The sequence below is a fragment of the Trachurus japonicus genome, chromosome 17 (assembly GCF_045865225.1).
Source record: "Trachurus japonicus isolate A0001 chromosome 17, Traja_1.0".
NCBI classification, from domain to species: Eukaryota; Metazoa; Chordata; class Actinopteri; order Carangiformes; family Carangidae; genus Trachurus; species Trachurus japonicus.
This window is the reverse complement of record NC_140923.1, coordinates 30,816,970-30,838,008: the sequence shown is the minus strand read 5'-3', so window position 1 is coordinate 30,838,008 and position 21,039 is coordinate 30,816,970. Positions and strand designations below refer to the sequence as shown.

At 41.2% G+C, this 21,039-nt stretch overlaps 1 protein-coding gene across 6 annotated transcripts; it reads left to right on the top strand.

Annotated features, from left to right (window-relative positions):
* Positions 1 to 5,859: 5,859 nt before the first annotated feature.
* On the top strand, positions 5,860 to 20,830 carry xirp1 (xin actin binding repeat containing 1). Of its 6 annotated transcripts, XM_085805018.1 has the most exons (8): positions 5,860 to 5,904; positions 6,411 to 6,555; positions 6,823 to 6,877; positions 6,918 to 7,214; positions 8,283 to 8,361; positions 11,709 to 11,860; positions 12,097 to 12,138; positions 13,579 to 20,830. In XM_085805018.1, the coding sequence occupies exons 4-8, from the start codon at positions 7,014 to 7,016 to the stop codon at positions 20,542 to 20,544; spliced, it is 7,440 nt and encodes a 2,479-aa protein (XP_085661144.1). In that variant the 5' UTR covers positions 5,860 to 5,904; positions 6,411 to 6,555; positions 6,823 to 6,877; positions 6,918 to 7,013; the 3' UTR covers positions 20,545 to 20,830. The 6 variants fall into 6 exon arrangements, with proteins under 6 accessions (XP_085661144.1, XP_085661145.1, XP_085661142.1 ...); XM_085805019.1 differs by lacking the exons at positions 5,860 to 5,904; positions 6,411 to 6,555; positions 6,823 to 6,877 and having other exon boundaries at positions 6,967 to 7,214; positions 12,094 to 12,138; XM_085805016.1 differs by lacking the exons at positions 5,860 to 5,904; positions 6,411 to 6,555; positions 6,823 to 6,877; positions 6,918 to 7,214; positions 8,283 to 8,361 and adding an exon at positions 9,296 to 9,442 and having other exon boundaries at positions 12,097 to 12,133.
* The last annotated feature ends 209 nt before the right edge of the window (positions 20,831 to 21,039 follow it).

The following is a 21,039-nucleotide window of genomic DNA, read 5'->3' as shown; positions in this document are numbered from 1 at the left end:
ATCTATCTATCTATCTATCTATCTATCTATCTATCTATCTATCTATCTATCTATCTATCTATCTATCTATCTATCTATCTATCTATCTATCTATCCATCCATCCATCCATCCATCCATCCATCCATCCATCCATCCATCCATCCATCCATCCATCCATCCATCCATCCATCCATCATCCATCTATCTATCTATCTATCTATCTATCTATCTATCTATCTATCTATCTATCCATCTATGGCACTTGGAGACATCTTGGCTCATTTTCACACAGCCTCTGATGTCATATTTTGACAGTCGTCACCATGGTCGCAAGGGCAAATAAAGCCCAGCCGTTTCTATTTAGAGGGTGGAAAGGCAGTGAATCATTATATTGGTCTTCATCATCAGCATGACTGCCATCATCATCTTTTTTTTTTATTTTTATTTTTTTACGTCAGTGGTATTAGCTCTTTTGATCCATTTTTTTCTTGCTCCAGGTTCACTGACCTAGATGTTGATGTCTTTGTCTGAAGCTGGTACGTCAGGCCTTAATCAAATGATGTTAGATTCAAGTTTTCAACAAATTTCCAGGACTTATTTACTGTAAGACGCTGAAACTTGTTTCAAATCTTACTGTAACCAATTCTCTGTAACATCAAATATTCACAACTTGGTGACATTTTGTATTTCCTAAAAATATACGGGTAGTTAGATCAGTTGGATTAGTTGTCTGGTAACATAAGCTTACAACAACAAGCGTGTGGATCCCCTATATTCTCTATTGTATGTATAACAATAGGATTCAGTCACATTGTTTAACCCTTGAAATAATAAAGATGTAACCAAAATATACCAACAATTAATCAGATGTGATGGATTAGGTAACTTTTTAGTTTACATAGAAAGCAGAACACATTTTCTGCTGACATGTTGCTGACTGGTCGCTGTTTACCTTAGATCATCTCTCTGGAGTTGGTATTTTTAAAATCTGCGGTGTGAAGCTTTTGTCTCCCCCAACTGGCAGTGAAAGTCACTGCAATGTTCAATGCAGAGACAGAATCTTCACAAACTTACGTAAACACAGACCTACTAAACATTGTTGGTTAATAAAAATCAGTGCTACCAGTGCATCAGCATAGCAAGGTCACCACAGACACCACATTTAAACTGGTGTCACCCAGGAAGATCTATCCCATGCTGACAGGCTTATTACATAATCAATATTGTGTTACTAACTTGTTTGGCAACAGCTCTAGTATTCATTTAAATCTAAAAGTCCTGACCTCCAGCTGTGATAATAGCTACTGTATTGGCAAATGTAACAGTGAATAAACTAGCACATTCCTCCAATGATGAGGAATGCTAATATAGCATTAGCTGCACTAATGTTAACATTGCTGTCCCTGCCTCTTGGCGACAGCACCCACAATTTTTTCATGTTGCCTTTTAACACGACTGCTAAGATATCTGTTACCAAAATCTATGAAACGATTGCAAGTTTTGAATATAGTGTACAGATAGTCCAAAATTTCACATGTTGATTGAACCCTGAACTCTGTTTAGCATGCACACATGTGACATCACCTCCTTGTCTCAAATGAGCTCCAATGCGAGTTGTCGGCGCTCTGGGTACAGTGACGGTAAAACAGTGCAGACAGAAATCTCAAGAGATAACCAAAACTGCTTTAGCACTGGAAGGAACTGTTGTGTTCATGTAGCTACCCATTGTTCCTGTTAAAAGGCTCGTATGGAAATTAGGTTTCCATGAGCTTTAAACTCAACTGTGTGCCAAACCTCTATCAAAGAGATGCTAATCTCACACTTGCTCCGTTGTGGAAACGCCGTCAAATAAAGACTTTGGATAAAATTTCACCACAGTGACACCTTAAGTGATTATGTCAACTGCTGTGTTTTTGTTTGTGCAGTGGTATTCATTCAGGGGGGTGACACCAGAGAACTTCCTGTGACACCCTAACAGCACGGCCTGGCCTGATGCCAGTTTTACCTCTGACTAATCCTGGGGCTCATCCAGGGGAAATATCCTATCTCTGCAACCTGCAGTCCAAGGAGCTGCCTGCAGAGCAACATGTAGGCTGAAAAACTGGTATGTAAGAGATCTGTGTTATAATGGCAGTAAACAGCATACAGTGCACATGTAGTACAGTGAACCGCAATGCATAATTCAAATGCCCTCACTTAACAGCCTTGTCATTACTAGGATCAGTGAGGCTCAAAGCTGCTACTCTGATTAAGGCAATGCACTGCAGAAAAAGTAATTGTAGCCTAAATATTTCTGTCATAGGCCTATCATATGAGCAATTTTAGCAAATATATCCTATGTCTATGACCACCTATTTTTTTGCAAAAGCAAGTCAAGCTGCAGCCCAGAAAGCACAGTAGGTTACACAACTAGAGCTTTCAACAGAAGTGATCTTATCTGTCTCTGCATGTGAGCAAAGCAAGCTGTAACAGCAAAGCAGCTGTGTGATTGGGTTTGACATTCCCTCTCAACAATGAGCCTGTTGTCAACATCAGCCACAGAGCTGTGGTGACCTTTCTTACAAACTCACAAACTGGCCTGTGTGATGCAACGTGGACCCAGGAGACATTTCCCCCTGAAGGAGAACAGTAAAATGTACCACTGGGGTAGAGATGTATATCTCTTTATGTTTTCACTGTTTGATTATGCATTCACATTTACAGACCAACAAAACCGTGTAAAGTGTGCACGCAGTTGTGTGTCTGTGTTATCATTGTGCCACTGATTGCGTTTGGCTGTCAGCCCTGCAGTGGGAGCTCCTGTGCTCTCTGAGCTCCAGCACAGTGTATTCTGCTGTTGGTGTTGGCTGTCACATGTGGCTCCATGTGAGGCTTTTGCAGGAGCACACAGCAGCAGCAGCAGCAGGAAGGAGACCTGCTCTGTTCTCAGCTGTTCAGGCCAGCACTGACTGTTCTGTGGAGCCATGTGGGTGAGACTGTCTGACTCCCCCGTCCCCCTCCCCTCCACACTCAATCCCTCACCGATTGTCTCTCTTCTATTGCAGCTGGCAAAACACGTGCATTCAAGGCTGACAACGCAACTGTCAGATATCGGATGGCGTTTTCACTGATCACTGGAGTTTGAGTCATTACTGAATTCAGTAATGTTTGTTGTGATACTTGTTCATTGACCTGTGCACAAACAAATATAATCCAACAATCCATTAGTGCTGCAAAAAGGTGTCGTGCATACATGAGTGCTCAGCTCCCCTGATATATGAGCATAACAACACATGTTCTGTCAACATGCTGGCAGCTATGATGCCCTTTAACCACAGTTTGTAGATAGGTGGAGGCGTGTTGCTCTGGTGCCATCTCCTGGCTCGGAAATGATATTGAGAAAAAAATCAATGGGTTGTTTTTTTCTGTTTTGTTTTGTTTTGTTTTGTTTTTACAAGGAAATGACTGAACCGTTCTCTCCACTTGAGATCAATGTGGCAAATGCTCATGAGAAACAAATGTGGCCAGATGAACTAAGTGTTATGCTGAATGATGACTAAGCAAATCTTGCTCAGAATTTTAAAAGAGGCTTTACAGTAACACAAAATGTGGAAGGAGCCAAGTCACCATATAAAGCAGCCTTAATAGATTACCATCGGATTGTAATAGCACCCTCATTATCTGTTTTGTGTGTTTGTTTTTTGTCCACTTGGTGGCAGTAAATTGTAAATGCTTTTCTATGTTCACTGTAAGTCAATATAATATAATTATGTAAAAGTTCTTTTCTGTAATGACATCTTTAATATACACTGATGTATTATTAACAAAAATATAGATTACAGCAGCTTTAATGTTAATATTTGATAAATAAACACCAGGTTTTAAGTATAAAGCATGTTCTAGGATTAATAGAGCCAAACATCAGTGAAGGCTGATGACCCTGCAACTGACCCACTGGCACCGTCCGAGGTAGCCCGTAGATAGCTCGCTACCTGTGCTTACATACTGCACATTCACAGCTGCTCGTATCATCTTATGGAAAAAACTGAGATCACCCTTTGTGTGAGATCTCTATAATATAAAATAATACTTTATTAATGACAAAAGGTATTAATACAAACTTTCACAACATAAATTTAGGCATTTGCATTTGCATCATATTTTCAGGTTTGTGGTAGGCTACATCAGGTATCAAATCATTCTTTAACCCATTTAATCATCATTGAGACACTACAGGCAAAAACAATGTTTTTTCATGATCAATTTTGAGATTTTGGACTATTTTTCTCATGTATTCTCAGAAAAGTCAAAAGAAATGGTAGAAAATCCACATTAAGGTGGTTATTTTACTTCATTTTGTCTCTTTTGTTGGTAGATTTCTCCTAAATTCACCAAAAGTGAACATGCCACTGTGGCATACTGTGCTGTGCCTGTTGTCTGACCCATGTCATGTCAGGTATCATTGTAAAGCTCTCTCTCCTGAGCAATTATGTAGGCTTGTCAATTGTCATTTCCTTTGTATCCGCAACCAATCATAAAAGTGTGATTTATTAACAATCTATAGAATTTTACAGTACAAGTCTTTAAAGGCCGTTTTCTCAAAAAGAGTTTTTCCTCAGACTCTGAGCCCGAAATCTCCACTTCAGCAGCACTTACAGACACCAAACCTTCCAGTTTCATTCCTGTCTATATTCTGAAGGTTTTTACAGAGGGGATTGTTGATATATCATTCAAAGCCTGATTTATACAACATTTTATTCCTAAAAACATGGCAAAATTGGATTTTTTTTAGGGCTGGTGAGAGTATTTTCAGAGTGATAAAAAGAGATATCCAAAATCCCCTCAGTAAAAACTTCTGACTCTAATATGTCAACAAAATAAAACAAGAATTTTGAAAGGGGCTTTATCCAATTTTCAGATTTCGGTTCTGGAAATCTGTATGCATATTTCATCAGATATTGCCTCATTTAGGCCTACAAACATAAAATTTGACAAAACTTGTAATACAAAAAATATTTGTCTTAATGTAAGCGATAAACTTGGGAAGTTTCATGGTGATATCTGTTATTTAAAATGTTTACCCTATTCACCTGCCCCTTAATCCAGAATTTTAGGAACTTGAACTGTCAGAGAGTGTGATATGTGCACTGTGAAACACAGTTGACTAGTGAATTTTAAAGACAGTTAATGGTTACCTCATGTTTCCTGCTCAAGAAAAAGTAAAAAGTGAAATATAAAGTTCCCTCTGATTTATTGGTGTATAAACTTCATGTGGCAATAGTCTGGCAGAGTTGTAACTTCACTGAGCTGCAGCAGGCTGTAATCAGGAACAGGAATGAACACTACATGCAGCATCAGCTTTTTCTGCACTTTGGTTGAGTCCTGTATCGGCAGAATGGAAACAGCAAACTGACACATCATCGTCTAAGCACATTAAGGAATAATGGCATGTGAGGTGAATGAACATGACTCCTGCTGCGGCAATAAAAAAGACCATGGTAAGCATGTGAGGTGCAGATAAAATGCTGCTGCTCTGGGTTTTGGCATGAGATACAGTAACAGAGTGGCTATGCCAGGCATTTCAGCACTGACATCTGACTGGACCAGCTGTCGTGGTTCCTCTGCATCTTTTTTTTTAATGTTACACACTGTCATCGCTGTCATTACCACTTACTACAAAAAATAACATGTTTCATTTACAGAGAGACAATCATTTTGTGATCCTCTTTCCATCATACAAATAATCCCCTGCAGTGTTTTATTGACCAATCAGAGAAATTTATCAGAGCTAGTGAAGGTACCAAGTCCTTATGTCCGGAAGCCTCGAATCACAAGGTGTTAAGGACTTTGGTCACAGGAAATGACCGTGTCTTGTGAGAGATGCTCCTAAACCACAAGTCAGTCAGAAAGACAGATATGCACAGGCAACTTCTTCTTCTCCTCAGGTAAATCTATTTTGATTTTTTGCAAAAACAGAACAGCAGGAATCTATTTGCAATGATAACAATGTAATTGTGTTATGCTTTGTAATTTATGGGTTTCTACCCCCAAATGAATTTATGGAATATGAATTAGAAAATAACCTTTTCTGCTCTAAGTTTCCTTTGTGCCTGTTTTTGTTTTGAGAGTGGGGGAAGTCTTTTAGAAACAATATAATCATATCTTACTACAATGTAGCACACAGTCAGACTGAGGTGCTGGTTTGGGTTTGCTGCCTCAGTGCAGACATTCAGAAACATTAACAAAGTCATATGACTGTCACTGTGACATAGTTACACAATAACTCAAATGAAGTTTAGTTGTGTGTTTCAGCACTAGTAAGGAAGATGAACGAATAAAGAATTTATATGGATTTATATGGATCTTTACTGCTCTAAATAATTTGTAAGCTGTATGATGAGTGACCAAAAACATGTTTGTGATAAAGTGATTTAACTCTTCCTTACCTTAGCTGCCTTTAGAGGGATTACCATGGAGACATTTGGTCTGAGGAGGACCCAGTCCCTGAAGAGTCTCTCTTGGGGTCAAGAGAGGTCAAGGGTCTTGCCAGCGCCAACCCACTGGAAGAGGAAGTCTGTGTCTGAGCTGGTGCAACAGTAAGTGCTACAAAATACATGTATGCACATGAATGCTGTTCACCTTACAACGTTATTTACCTCATCTGACTGCTTCACGTTCATTCATTTACACACACTGGAAGCTTCCCAGTCCTGTTCTGGAGCCAGCAGGGAATAAAGTTGAACATTTGTGTCATATTCAAGGGTGTAAAGACAATTTAATTCATTTTATTCCTCACAAACTCCCAGATGATGCTTGCACAAGCATCATTTCTGATTATTGTGCCAATATATTTCTTCAAACAGTTACCAAAGTCATGCTGACCTAAGGACTGACAAAGCAGAACATAAATTGCAGGTAGTGCATCTGTTTGTTTTCTTTTTGTCATCATGAGTAACAGTATGTCAGTCATTAAAACCACACTGTCCAAAAGCTCAAATGAATATCAACCTCTGCCTTCCAGGCGTCCGGCTTCAACCTGTTCAGGAGCCGCTCCATGGACGTCCTCCCTCAGAAGGAGTCCTCAGGGACCAGGGCTCTGTGTGCCCTGTTTGAGTCCAAGGCCAACCTGCAGGAGAGCCACCACAGCAGCCCTGGGCTGAACCTGAGGTCTGCTGCTGGCAGCCACACGAGGAGAGACCCCCCCCTGCAGGACTGTAGAGGTCATAACAACCCACTGAAGGAGAACACTACACAGGTGTGTAGAATACCTGCACAAACATGAAGAAACACAATATATCACAATGTTTCACTGCACTTGGTGCTTTACATTCTATAGTGTTACAGGAACCCCCCAAAAGACTAATTAGCAATTAAAGGGATAGTTCAACATTTTGGCAAATTGGCCCATGCATGATCCCTGTTTTAGTAGTAGGTTTGTTACCTTTAATTGTCGGTGCAAGTTATTTTTAGAACGGCGAGTTACGCTACGGAGGCTCATGGGATTTCTTGGTTTCCCTCATCAAACTCATCAAATACACAATCCAACAACTCCAAAACGCTCTGGTGGACAAGTTGTGACCTGCACATTTACCACGCTATGAGATAATAATGGAACGTTACGAGACAGAGTTGTTTTCTAGATAAATTCAGGCAAAACCGCTGATGTTCCTGTCAAGTGCAGTTTTTTGGCAAGCAGTTTTGTAACATTATTATCTCATAGCGTGGTGAATGTGCAGGTCACAACTTGTCCACCAGAGCGTTTTGGAGTTGTTGGATTGTGTATTTGATGAGTTTGATGAGGGAAACCAAGAAATCCCATGAGCCTCCGTAGTGTAGCTCTGAGCAGCTCACGGCTCTGCTCCGCCGTTCTAAAAATAGCTTGCATCGACAAATAAAGGTAACAAACCTAATGCTATGACTATAGGGATTATGGCAATGTGCCAATTTCCCAAAAGGTTGAACTATCCCTTTAACAAACAATACATAATATTCTTGTAAGACTTCAGTATCAGGCCTATATTTTCCATCTGGTGGTATAGGATTGACTTGAAGCTGGTCCTGGTACGCATGTGATAGCCCAGGTCCCAAACACATTCTCCTGAAATCTAAAGCCACTCTGGCACGCACGTGTATTTTTTTTAAAGAATAGTTTGACATTATATGGTTAAGTGGATGACTGACTTCTCTTATCAAGCCAGTAGGTGGTTAGCTCAGGTCAGCATTAAGGCTGGGTACGAGGAGAAACTGCTAACTTGGCTATAAACCATGCAACACTGAAACAGATGTAACTGTCTCGATAACATTGCATGTTGTTGATCCACAGGGAAGTTCCCGCGCAGACGGAGTAAAGACCATGAAAGGGCTTCAAGAGTCTTACAACAGAGCGTCCAGATACTCTCACGGTGAGCAGCGGTGCTATATTCCATGTTTACAGCCTCTGTGATCTGGTTTCCTCAAAGGCATGAGCTCACTGTTGGAAACCTGTGAAAGCCCATCCAGTCATTTAATGTTTGTATCCCTAACAGTCCTTTTAATGGTTTCTGATAGACTAAGGGGAAGTTACAGATATTGTGAAATTATAAAAAGACATGAGCTTACAGTGTATCACATAAATCTTAATGAAGTTTTAAATCCTGACAGAGCTGAGTAAACAGTAACCTCTGTGTTCTTTGACCCTGAGAGTTGCAAGGAAACAGCTAAATAAAGACAAGGATGTAGTGGTGCAAATACATAACTATGTGTTGGCACACATGCTTAAGATAGAAGTGAGGCTGTCACTGACGGCTCTGACCGTGACGCAGACCTTGGTCGTCTGAGCTGCTGTGGAACTGATATCACCCCAGCATACTGACGATTTGACCCTGAGATGTGTCTGGTATGAATAAGACACAGGCAGGAATGTGAGGGGACATCTATGGTGTCTCCTATAGAGTTTCTGAGGATTACCGGCACGATTTATAGTGAATTATCCTAAAGAATGTTGAAAATCTTTTTATATTCTTTACAAGGCATATTTCAACCACTGGATTGAATGATTACGATATGAAAGAGCGCCCTTAGCAGACTCAGCATTGTACCGTCTAACCAGAACAGGACGTTTAGTGTGTTTGCCCACTGACACAGATACTGTCCCACCCAGTGCCCGTTATAGTGGGTGACAATGTAGCTGTGGGAATGGGAGGTGGAGGGGAGCCCCAGTCCCCCGGTGACTAACAGAGGTGATTGACTCAGCCAGAGCAGCAGCAGCAGCAGCCGCCAGCCCACCCTCCCAAAATAGCCAAAGTCTTCCACTGGGGCAGCGGAGCCTGATAAAAATCAGCTGTCACTGAGGCCACAGGACTAGAAAGCGATCAGTCACAGAGAACTACGAGGCAGAGAGGAGACAGGCTGCGCCACACATCACATCACACAGGCCTTGAGAGTCAGTTACCCAGCACAGAGGGGATAAACAGGGAAGGAAGTGAGAGCGACGCTGGTGTTTTAGTGAGTATCTCGAGTGTTAACTGGGTTGAAATGGTAAATGTTAATAGTATAATGTAGTTTTGTGTGACAGTTTTCATGTTTTATCCAGTGAGATTTGATTTCTTTGGATAAGCAGAATGGATGTTGATGGTCGTAGTGGACACGCTTTGTTTTCATTTCAGCAAAAATACATTTCATTTAGAGAATAAAACATTAGAATAAACAATTTAGGTTTACAACTAATGATGAATTTATGATTTGTTCTATAATGTAAAAAAAATGTGTGAAAACTGTATGACAAAGATATATGATGAATTCAAAAAAATTAAGAATAAACATTTGATGAAAAGACCATAACTGAAACAATTAATTTATTATAGAAGTAGCTTCCAATCGACTAATGACTTAATGGTGTGATTATAACACCTGTAAAATGGTCTAAAATTGAATTATTGGCTTTGTCAACTAGTGAAACAGAGATGATGCAGATTCTTTCCATTTTGCATGTCTTTCCTAATGAGAGATTTGATGATGCCGCTGGCATCTTCATTAAGTCTTAAGTTGACTATCAGTTTTCAGCCGCTGTCATAGACGTGTCTGAGACAGCAGGTCAGAGAACAGTATTACTCTGTTATTGGCTTTACTTCTTTCCATGACTGTGAACTGCTGAGTGAGATGCAGCATAAAGGTTAGAAAAAACAAGAAGGAAAAAAATGTATATTGTGCCGGGGTGTGTGCGCTTTGGGGGGTCCGGGGCCCTCCGGAGTGAGCTACCTTCTGGCATGCAGATTTTCATTACAGTCTGTGAATGTGGCTACGATTGGCAACAGCTGATGGTGGTGAAGGTGGTGGTGGTGAAGAACAAATACCATTTGCATTTCACCATCATTTGTACAGCTGCCAGCAGCCCAAAACTCCCTGACATTACTGAGCCGCTAATAGCTCCTCTTCATTCCTGCAGAATGAACCCAGATCAAAGAGGAGTCAGAAAGCACCAAGAAATGTCTTTAATTGATAAGAACAGGATTTTACAAACAAGATCAAACTGTTTGTGTGTGAATGTATGGATGATAAGTGATGAAGTTGACCTCAGTTTAGTGGGTGAGGACGCGCATGGCTCTCATTCTGTCTGCTCATCCATCTATGCAAAATGCTTTAAGTCCGGACTCGTGAGAGGCGCCAGCTTGTTGGTCCGTCCTTTTGTCCTGGGAGGGCTTAGTGTGTGAAAAGAGGAGGTGTGCTCAAATCTGGACATTAGTTACAGCTGGATGGCCTGTGCAACACACAGGCCTGTTGACCTCTACCCATATTGTTCACTGGGCTGTTGTTGTTGAAATATTTTCTGAATCAAACATATCCACTTTATTCCTGACTAACATAACTCCACACTATTTCACCATTAGGTTATTGTTGTTTTCTTTTTATGTATGTTTAGAGGATATTTCCTTACAACAATCACGGTACTATAGCAGCAACACTCAGCTGCAGGTTAAAGCTGAAATCATTTCCATGTTTTTCATGGGGTCACATTCCTTTGGTCAGGAGTTGATGGTTTGATGGCTCACATAAACAATGTGCAAACAATCTGTGTCACTCCAGCTGAGCTAGCAGTTGCTGTTTTGTTTTGCTGTCTCTCTCTCTCTCTCTCTCTCTCTCTCTCTCTCTCTCTCTCTCTCTCTCTGTCTGTCTCTCTCTCTCTCTCTCTCTCTCTCTCTCTCTCTCTCTCTCTCTCTGTCTCTCTCTTCTTGGGTGTCATGGTCAATCCACTGCATGCAATTTGGGGCACATCCCAGGCAGCAGGCGAGCAGGCTGTGTGGGCCTATTAATCTTGTCAGCCCCCTGGGATCAAAGCCTTCCTAAACTGACTAGTTTGTTATATATTTTCTCCTTGGCACAATAAATCACACGTCCACTGAGCTGCTCAGAATCACAGTTTGGAGGCCACACTGCAATGGACGACATTGTTTCCATATTAACAAGGAGCTACAACAGTGATAAGAAAGTTTCCAAGATAATATAAATAAATACACATACTATGAACATCACTATAAATACACACACTCAGTGTTATCATTAAACTTGTTGCTGACACTAGACACCTAGACCCTCTCTGCTTTGTTTATTTTGGGACACAGTAATATCTGAGTCCTACTCTCACAAGAGTCAGTGTATCGACATTTGAGACAATCCAAATGTTATTTTACCACAGTTATTGTTGTTATTAAGCCAGTTACTTTGGTACTTTGGCTGTAAATCTTATTGTATTTATATTGTCTTTATGCTACAGGTGATAAAATTAGCCCATCACTGACCAAGGGAGGATCCCCTGCAGGACTACCCAGAGACAGGATATCTACTTCCTCCTCGGTGAGAGACAGATCAGCTCTCTATCTGTCAAGAGCAGCAGCTATCGACTCCACAGGAGGCTCAACACAGCCAGTGAGTTCCAGAAATGCCTCTCATTCCTCCCCACACACTGAGGTCAAGGGCTTCAGTGGGGAATGGCCACAATGCTCTGACAATAGGAGCAACTCCACATGTTGCACTTAATCTACTGCATTCCTCAAATATAGCACATGTGCAGAACAGTGCGTAGTATGTACTTATACTGAAAATAATGCCTCTCATGATCCAAAGCCATATAAATCACACTTTCTATTTCTGTTGTTCAGCAGGAATTCATTGGTTCTCCACTGACAAGTTCTAAAAACAGTAAGGTACTGTATTCTCCTGCTTTATTTTCATCCCCTTACTGAAGTGTGGTTGCTATTAACTGTGTGCTGTGGTAGTTCACTGTTTCACTCTGCTTGCATGACCAAAGACAGTTAACCTTTGACCTAGAACTGAAGCAATAACATTGCATTGGCTTGACATTTACATTATGGATCATTATAATTGTAATACACTGAATATACACCTCATGAAAATTCCTGATGCCATGAATGTAGCAAGATTATAAAGCTACTTCAGAAGATTACAGAAACAATTGGGGAAGCCATCCTTGAAAAATTATATGAAATTAAAATTTAATATGAGTGCCCAAGATTTTTTTTTTAAATGTCTGAATCTACTACGCTGATAGTGATGCATGATTCATTATTTTGGCTCAGTATTCCACTACATTAAATCAAAATGAAACAATGCCAATTAGTACTGACTTTCATCTTCACCTATATGCAGGGCCATTGTATAGGGGAGAAAGGTGATGATAATTCTAGGGCCCCAGCGCCCAGTATGGCCCACAAAAAACCCAGTAGTCTAATCTTTGTATGACTGAATTATTCTGCATAAGACCCTGACTAATACTCATAGTAATGCTGCATTAGCATCAAAACAAAGTAGGCTAAATAAAAAAATGATAATACATACGTAGTCTAAGAAAAAAAAGTTGACAAGTCAGGGGGCAGGGGCCCACTTGAGTATTTTTTCAGGGAGCCCAGAATTCCTAGCAACGGCCCTGCCTATATCAGTAACTGATCAAATAGCTGTAAGTGAACTTTCCGCTCAAACTTAATGAAAATGATTCCCTGACTCTGCAATTTCCCTCTGCAGCTGCTCTTCACAGCATAGTTGTTGGCCACAGCAGGCGACCAATTCTTGCAACTATAACACAAAATAGAAAACTGACTGCAGGATGGCAATGAGCATTTATTAGAGAAAAGCACAGTGGCGTGAATACTGGACTTAAATTAATCAGGTAGAGCAACTGATTGCATTGTACGTATGTATTTGTAACTTGTGTTTGCTGCCCCCAAGTAGACAACAATGCAGGTTTAAATGAATGACTAAATACTCTCAAAATCCTTGTTTTTATTGTCCAAAACATATCCGCTTACCAAATACTAAAAAAAGGGACTATATGCAATAAAAGATGTATTCTTCCAGATGGTTCTAGAGAGAAAAAAAGAGTTTGAGCTTAAGTTATAAATGTTACTACACTCACAGTCTAGGCTGTGTGTCTGGCTGATGTCTGCCTACTAACCCTGGTGTGACAGAAGATGGTTTGCAGTGAAAAACATCAAGTGAGGATCGAGAAAGGTAAAGTATGGCTTCACTTGCCAAATGCATGACATTATATTATTTGCATGTACTTTTTCTAATATTGTTTTCATTTACTGAACTCTGACAATATTACTCCCCTCTCTTTTCATTTCAAGATGGCTGACATAGCCAGGAAAGTTACAGTTTCACAACCCCCTCATGATGAAGAAGACCTGCCTCTCCCTCCACCTCCTCCTGTACCTCCTAGACCCCTGGACTATGAAGGGCCTTCATCATTGACTAGCCTCCCCGTTCCTCCACCTAAAGAAACCTTCTCCACATTCTATCAGCAACGGCAGAAGAATGAGCTGAAGAGGCTCTTCAAACACATCCACCCAGACCTAAGGGCAAATCTTGATGATGTCGTGGATGACGATGTAATGAAGGCGGTTCAGTCAGAAAACACAGCAGATACAGCTAATCAAGGTGAAGTGCAGTCCATGAGGTGGATTTTTGAGAATTGGACCCTAGACAATATTGGGGATCCTCATGCAACCAAGAAGCTGCTGGATGATGAAGAGTTAAAAGGTGGAAATGTCAGGAGCACGTCCTCAATGTTTGAGCATGCTGACAGCAGCCAACAAATGTTTGCTCAAAGACAGACGTCTGTCAGAGGTGATGTGAGAACATCGACGTGGCTGTTTGAGACTCAGCCTTTAGATGCTGTAAATAAAACCAAAAGAGAAGAGGGTGAACTGGTTGAGGCAGTGTTGAAAGAACCCATCCAGCCAGGAGATGTGAGGGGGACTCGGCTTCTCTTTGAGTCTCAAACACTGAGTGACTTGGGTCGCTGCAACTCTGTAGAAGACTATAGCTTCCTGAAACTGAGATCAGAGCTCCAGGAGCAGAAAGGAGACGTCCAGAAGACTGTGAAACTCTTCCAAGCAGAGCCTTGCTGTGCCATCAGAGACAACAGCGGCAATATTCATGAAATTAAATCCATTTGCAGGGAAGAGATCAACAGCAACAACATCAGTACTGCCCGCTGGCTTTTTGAAACCCAGCCTCTGGACTTGATTAATAAGGGAACTGATGGAGTGAAAATAATTCGGGGTATATCACTGGAAGAGGGGCACAGAGCAGGAGTTGACCAAAAGAGGTGGATGTTTGAAACACAGCCATTTGACACCATACAAGAGGTTGAGGGAGCAGCAGACAATTTTAAAGGAACTGTGGGTGAATGTGAAGGAGAGGCTGATGTTGTCAACAAAAGGAAGTTTTTTGAGATGAAACCTTTGGCAGCACTGAAAGGAGATTCACCAGAAAAGGAAGACATCATTGGAGGGGATGTCAAGACTTCTCTGTGGCTGTTTGAAACTCAACCCATGGAGACTCTTACTGATACCTATGAAGTTGGGCGTCTGAAGAAAATTACCCTTTCAGCTGATGAACAAGGAGAAGTGAAAGGCAGAAAGCAAATGTTTGAGAGCTGCAGTATCAAAAAGGATGCCTCGCTTAAAGAACAAGAGATTGAAAAGGGTGATGTAAAGGGATTCAAACATCTTTTTGAAACGATTCCTTTGGGCAAAATTGCTCATTCTGACGAAGAAATTGTTGAGAAGGAAAATGCCATTACACCAGGAGATGTAAAGGGTAACAAAGAAATGTTTGAGACAACTCCTTTGTATGCAATCAAGGACAGCTCTGGAAACCTCCATAAAATCACAACAGTAAGCCGAGAAGAATTCATCAAAGGGAAGGTCCAAAACTATAAGTGGATGTTTGAGACCAAACCTTTACATGAGCTTGCAGATGAAGAAGGAAATGTCGAGGTAATCAAAGGCATTACCAGACAGGAGGATACAATGGGTGATGTAAAGACGGCAAAGTGGCTCTTTGAAACCCAGACAATAGATGGGATCCATTCCAAGTTCAACAAGACAGAGGAAAATGCTTCAGCAGCAGAAGAGCCAAATAAAGGTGACGTCAAGACTTGCAAATGGCTGTTTGAGACTCAACCAATGGACATTTTGTATGATAAATCAGAAAAAGTGATGGATAAAGAAGCCATTGACAAAACCAATGTCAAGTCCTTTACTTGGCTTTTTGAATCACAGCCTCTAGACAGCATCAAAGATGGTGAGGAGTACAATCTGAAGCTCTGCAATACCATACAGGACTCAGTCAAGTCAGAGGTCGGTGTTCAAACAGTCAAACATCTTTTTGAAACGGAAACCTTGGATAGAATTAGGAAGGAAACAAATTCAGAACAAGACATGAGATGTGTCAGCCAGGTCAACTTTCAGTCAGGAGATGTCTCACGAGTCAAAGAACTTTTTGAATCTCAGTCCCTTGATGAAATAGGATCTGAAATGATGAGAATGTCTGATGAACAAACCCAAGGTGAGCACATAGAAAAGGGTTCAGTACACAAATTTACTTGGATGTTTGAGAACTGCCCCATGAACCTGATCAATAAGGACAATGATGCAGAAATTCAGAGAGAGAGTGGTGCTGAGACTGGGGATGTCCAGAACAAGAGGTTTATATTCGAAACTTCCTCATTGGACAAAATCCAACATGAACCCCTTGAGCAGAACTTGCTCACTGCGGAACAGCCGGAAAGCAATGTAGATGTGAAATCAAGCACCATGATGTTTGAGTCCATGCCACTATATGCCATTAGAGACAAAGAGGGGCAGTTTCATGAGGTCACAACAGTGAAAAAGGAGGAAGTAATGAGTGGTGACGTACGAGGAGCAAGGTGGATGTTTGAAACAAAACCACTCGATGCAATCAAAGCAGAGAATGAGGTTTATGTGATCCGAGCTGTCACCCAAGAAGATGTTGAAAAGGGAGATGTCAAGTCAGCCAGATGGAAATTTGAGACGCAACCTTTGGACTCCCTTGCCAGCAGAGAGGAGCCCTCTGTCAGGGTCATTGAAGACTTTGGCAGCAGCAGTGTGCAGCTCAATAAGCAGATATTTGAAGCGGAGCAGAAGCAGAAGTTTGTGCGAATGGTTAGTGTTACTGATGTACAGCAGGGTGATGTCAGGACCTCCACCTGGCTCTTTGAGAATCAACCGATGGAAAGTCTGAAAGGGGAACCTCAGGAGCAAGGTCCAGTAAAAACTGTCCACAGGGAGGACAGCCAGAAAGGAGATGTGAAACGCTGCACTTGGATGTTTGAATCTCAGCCACTGGACAAAATCAAGGAGCCTGAGGATGCCTCAAAGCAAGGAGTTGAGGAGGAGATACCAAAAGCTGATGTGAAGTGCACTACCTGGCTCTTTGAGACTACTCCATTGGACAAGATCACTGCCAACAGTGTTGCTGACAGCCTGCTGTATCTACACCAAATGTCTTTTGTTCACTCAAGCGGCATCATAATAGAAGCAAATGAAAGTAGTAATGTAAACATGGCTAAATATCTGCTTGAAAGCAATGAAGGTGTGACAATCCAGAAAGAAGAGGTTGTTGGGGGTAACATCAGGAACATCATGTTACAACTCTTACTTAAACCAACCCTAAAGCCTCAAGTTACTCTTCTGAGAGAGGTGGAGAAGGGGGACGTGAACACAACAGTTGTAGAACTTCCAGTCTACCAGTCACCCACAACTATCAACCTTGAGAAAGATCAAAGGATACAAAACATTGTCCAGATGATTGATGAATTGCTTGTTCAAGACAAGGTTTTGAAAAAAGGAATCGTAATGCAAGAGACTGCAGGGGGACAAGCAGAGATGTCCGTTTATTCACTCATCTGCAACAGTGAGACCAGAACTGAGAGTCACATCATCGAGAGGGGAGATGTGAAGTCAACGATTGGAAATCTGTTAGCCACTGCCAAAGGTCAGAGGACTGCAGCATCATGTAGAGTGGATGACAATGAAAAGGGAAATGTAAACTTGTACAAAAGTTGCATTGAGAAAGGAGATCTGCACTACCTGAAGAGTCTTCATACTGAGTTGTCAGGGGATGAAGTTGATAGTGACAGTGTTCTTGCTAAAGAACAGACTGAAATCGTTCACGGGGATGTGAGAGAAGCAAAGAGAAGTCTCTGCCAGCAGAAAGAACAGGTGGAGCGAACCATTTCTGATGTCTTGCCAGGAGATGTACAGAATACCAAAAAAGTTTTTTCATCGGAGTGCTCTTTCAGTGTTGACACATGTGTTCCAAAGGAAGAAATAATCCCTGGGGATGTCTTAACAGCGAAGCAACAACTTGCAGTAAAGCAAGCCGTCATGGTGGAAAAAGAGGAGATTGTGGCCGGGGACATCAAAGCAACACTGCAGTCATTGGAACGTGCAAAACAACAGAGCATGTGTGTGGAGCGGGAGATCATTAAACCTGGAACTATCTATGACATGGATCTATCGACAGAAAGTCCTGACATAGAGGGAAGCCCTGCACAAAAAGAGGTCATTATATCTGGAGATGTGAAAGCAGCTAAAAAGTCCCTTGAAATGGCTAAACAGCAAAGTATGCATGTGGAGCGTGACGTCGTTGTTCCTGGAAAAATATACAACATCAATGTCTCGGCACAAGAGGGAAGCTCATCAGCAGCGACGCAATCCAGTTCATCTTCCTCCAGATGCCAGCAAATCAGGACTTGTCCAAAGGTCAGTGATGCAGCGACAGGTCAGGGAAGCCATGTTTCCTATGAGGCTTGTCAACAAAGAGCAGATGTAGTTAGTACCTGTGCACCAGAATCACTGCCACCTTTTGTAAGTTATGAGTGTAATGGCCAGACGACAGAGGATGAGACAGAAGAAGTTATCAGAGGAGATGTGAGGGCAGCTATTAGGTCTCTGCAGAATGCAGCAACAGAACAGAAGCTCCTAGACAAAGAAGATGTTGTAAAAGGTAATGTTCGATTGGCTCTGCAATCTCTTAGAAATTCTAGTGTAAACGTATCCAAAGGAGATTATAAAGCTGCAATGATATACAGAAATTCAGGTAGGACTTGTTCAGGGAGGAGCGAGACTGTTCACAAGCAGTGTGTTGTGGTGTCTGTGCCTCCATCTGACACAACATTGTCTCCTTCAATTTCAGTAACCTGTGAAGGACAACCACGCATTACAACACAGAATTCAACACCCAACCCTGTAGCAAATGGAAACTCAATATCATCCAGCTCTGAGTGTGTAACTCCACCTCCACTCCCTCAAAAGACTAGTGAGAATCCACAGGAGCAGAAGCCAGCTTTACCACCAAAGCCACAATGGATGAAATCAATAGCTGTAGACGAGGAACCAAATATTCCACTTCCTGCTACTCCTGAAGTTGCTTCCCCCATCGATGGTAATGGGAAGAGTGCAGAGATTCCTCCAAAACATAATTCCAAGCAATTCCCTTTGCTCTCTACAGATAAACTACAAGCAAGCAGAACCAATGAAGAAATCTTACATGAAACATACCACAAAAAATGTGTTAATAAATCAGTGCAAGATTCAAGTCAGTCAAATGAACATCTAATAATCAACTCAGTGACTCAGGAAATCAAGAAGCAAAAGAAAACAGCACCACTTAAAGGGGACAAATCGAACTGCCAAGTAATTAACAGCACTGTGGAAATGGAGAGGAATTTAATACAGAAAATTAATGCAGCTGAGGAGATTCAGATGTGTATGAAGAGTTATGCAGAAGATGGTAAACATGAAATGAGCATGGGGTTGCAAGCCGCTCTACAGAACTTTGAAAGAAAGGAAAGTGAGTCTCTGGACAGAAAAGTCCCTTTGTTATCCAAAAGGGTTAAAGTAATAAATGAGAGTGACAATAAATGTACAAACAAAACCATTATTCAAAAAACCAAATCAAATCCTGAACCTATCAAAAAACAACATAGCACTGAGGTGCAGGTGTCAGACACCAACAGTCAGACTGATATGTGCCATTTACAGCAAAATTATCTCAATGGACAGCATCAAAAGCTTGAGGATAAAGTTGTTCTTAGAGAGAAGAAGGTAAGGGAGACGGAGGATGAGCGGCGGCAGAGGCTTTCTGTCCACAAGGAGGAGATCATGAAAGGAAATGTGAAGGCAGCAATGGAAATTTTTGAAAATCTGAAAAAACGAGAGGAACTCCAAGGAATCCTGTCTCAGGTCCAAGAGATGGAAGGAGAAACCAGCAGTGTTGACGTCACCACCTTGAAGACATTATATGAGAATGTCCCTGCTTGGGTAGCCACTCCAAGCAGAAATGCCAAGCAAAGTAAAACACAGGAAAAGAAAGTTGAAGTAGAGACACAGGATGATGATTTAGAAAGTATCTCCTCAGTTGACACTGCATTTGAAGATCTAGAGAAGGCAAGTAAAGACATAATTAATCTTAAGGAAGAGACTCTTGCAAAACTTCTTGACATTGAAGAGGCTATTAAAAAGGCCTTGTACTCTGTCTCTAATCTTAAATCTGAGGCTGACATTGCGGGCTTGTCAGGACTTTTTGATGAATCTTTCCAATCTGAGCGAAACCATCAGTCGGCCAACAACATCAGGAAAATAAGTATCGGGTCAAGCAAGGCCAAATCAGGCCAAACAAAAGAGATCACTGATGTTTCAGATTCAAGTTCTTCCAAGAAAGAAGTGCCTAGACACAATAACACAAAACAAATGCACAATAAGCCACTGGTCAGACAGTCCTCTTCCCAGTCCTCCCCGTCATTCATCTCCATTCACTCAGCTGCCAGAAAACCTGCTGAACAACCAAAGCCAACCATGTCCACATTTAAACCAAAAACAGAGGATAGTTCCCAGGATGCAAAAAGTGAGCTGGGACAGGAGTCTGCTGCAGTGTCCTCAAAAAATGGTACAAACAATCCTGTACAACGGAAGGTCAGTGTGCTTGAGGTGAAAACTGTGCCAGAGCAACCTGCAGGGATCATCGGCACAAAGACTGTCAGTGAGACATATGAAGAGACCGACGGCTTTGGCAACGTATTTGTTTCCTCCACGACCTCAACATTTGTCACCAAACAATCTGACACTAATTCATCTGCTCTGTTTGAAGTAGTTGGGAGTCCAACCAGATATGAAGTTGTAACGTCCCCATTATTGCGAAGATCTGGTCGCCCTTTTGAAAATAATGCCAAGGAGGAAGGAACAGTGTTTGTAACATTTAGCCAACCAAAGGACAAGCACTAAACAAGCCACTTATCAGAGAGTGCAATTCCCAGTCCTTTACTTTTAGAAAAGCAGTTATTCCATTTGTATATTTATCACAATATGTTTAAACTAAAAGGTTTTGTTAGTCATAAAACTGATTATCTAAAAATATTTAAAAAATGTTGACTTTTAATTGAAAATTGTGTCTTATAGATTTTATACTGTAACCACACGATCAAGTGTTTCTCCTCTTTTATTAAAGATTAGCATATAGTTGATACTGTATGTTCTGTTGTGTAAATGGTGAAATAAATGACAGTTTAAAGACCAGGTCTTAAAAACTGATTTCTATTTTTTTGCACTGGTGCCTCTTCATCCTGTCATTTCTTTTAAATCTTAATGGGTTGAATATTGTCAATAATCATGGAACACCATGTCACCAACCACTGATATTTTATTTATTAATTTACCTTTATTCAACTAGGATGTTCCATTGAGATCAGAAATCTCTTTCACAAGGGAGACCTGGCCAAG

Coding starts and splice junctions, on each gene's coding strand:
- xirp1 (XM_085805019.1), top strand. CDS start 7,014: ATGGACGTCCTCCCTCAGAAGGAGTCCTCAGGGACCAGGGCTCTGTGT. Junction 8,362..11,708: donor AGCGTCCAGATACTCTCACG/GTGAGCAGCGGT, acceptor TTTATGCTACAG/GTGATAAAATTAGCCCATCA. Junction 11,861..12,093: donor CAGGAGGCTCAACACAGCCA/GTGAGTTCCAGA, acceptor TCTGTTGTTCAG/CAGGAATTCATTGGTTCTCC.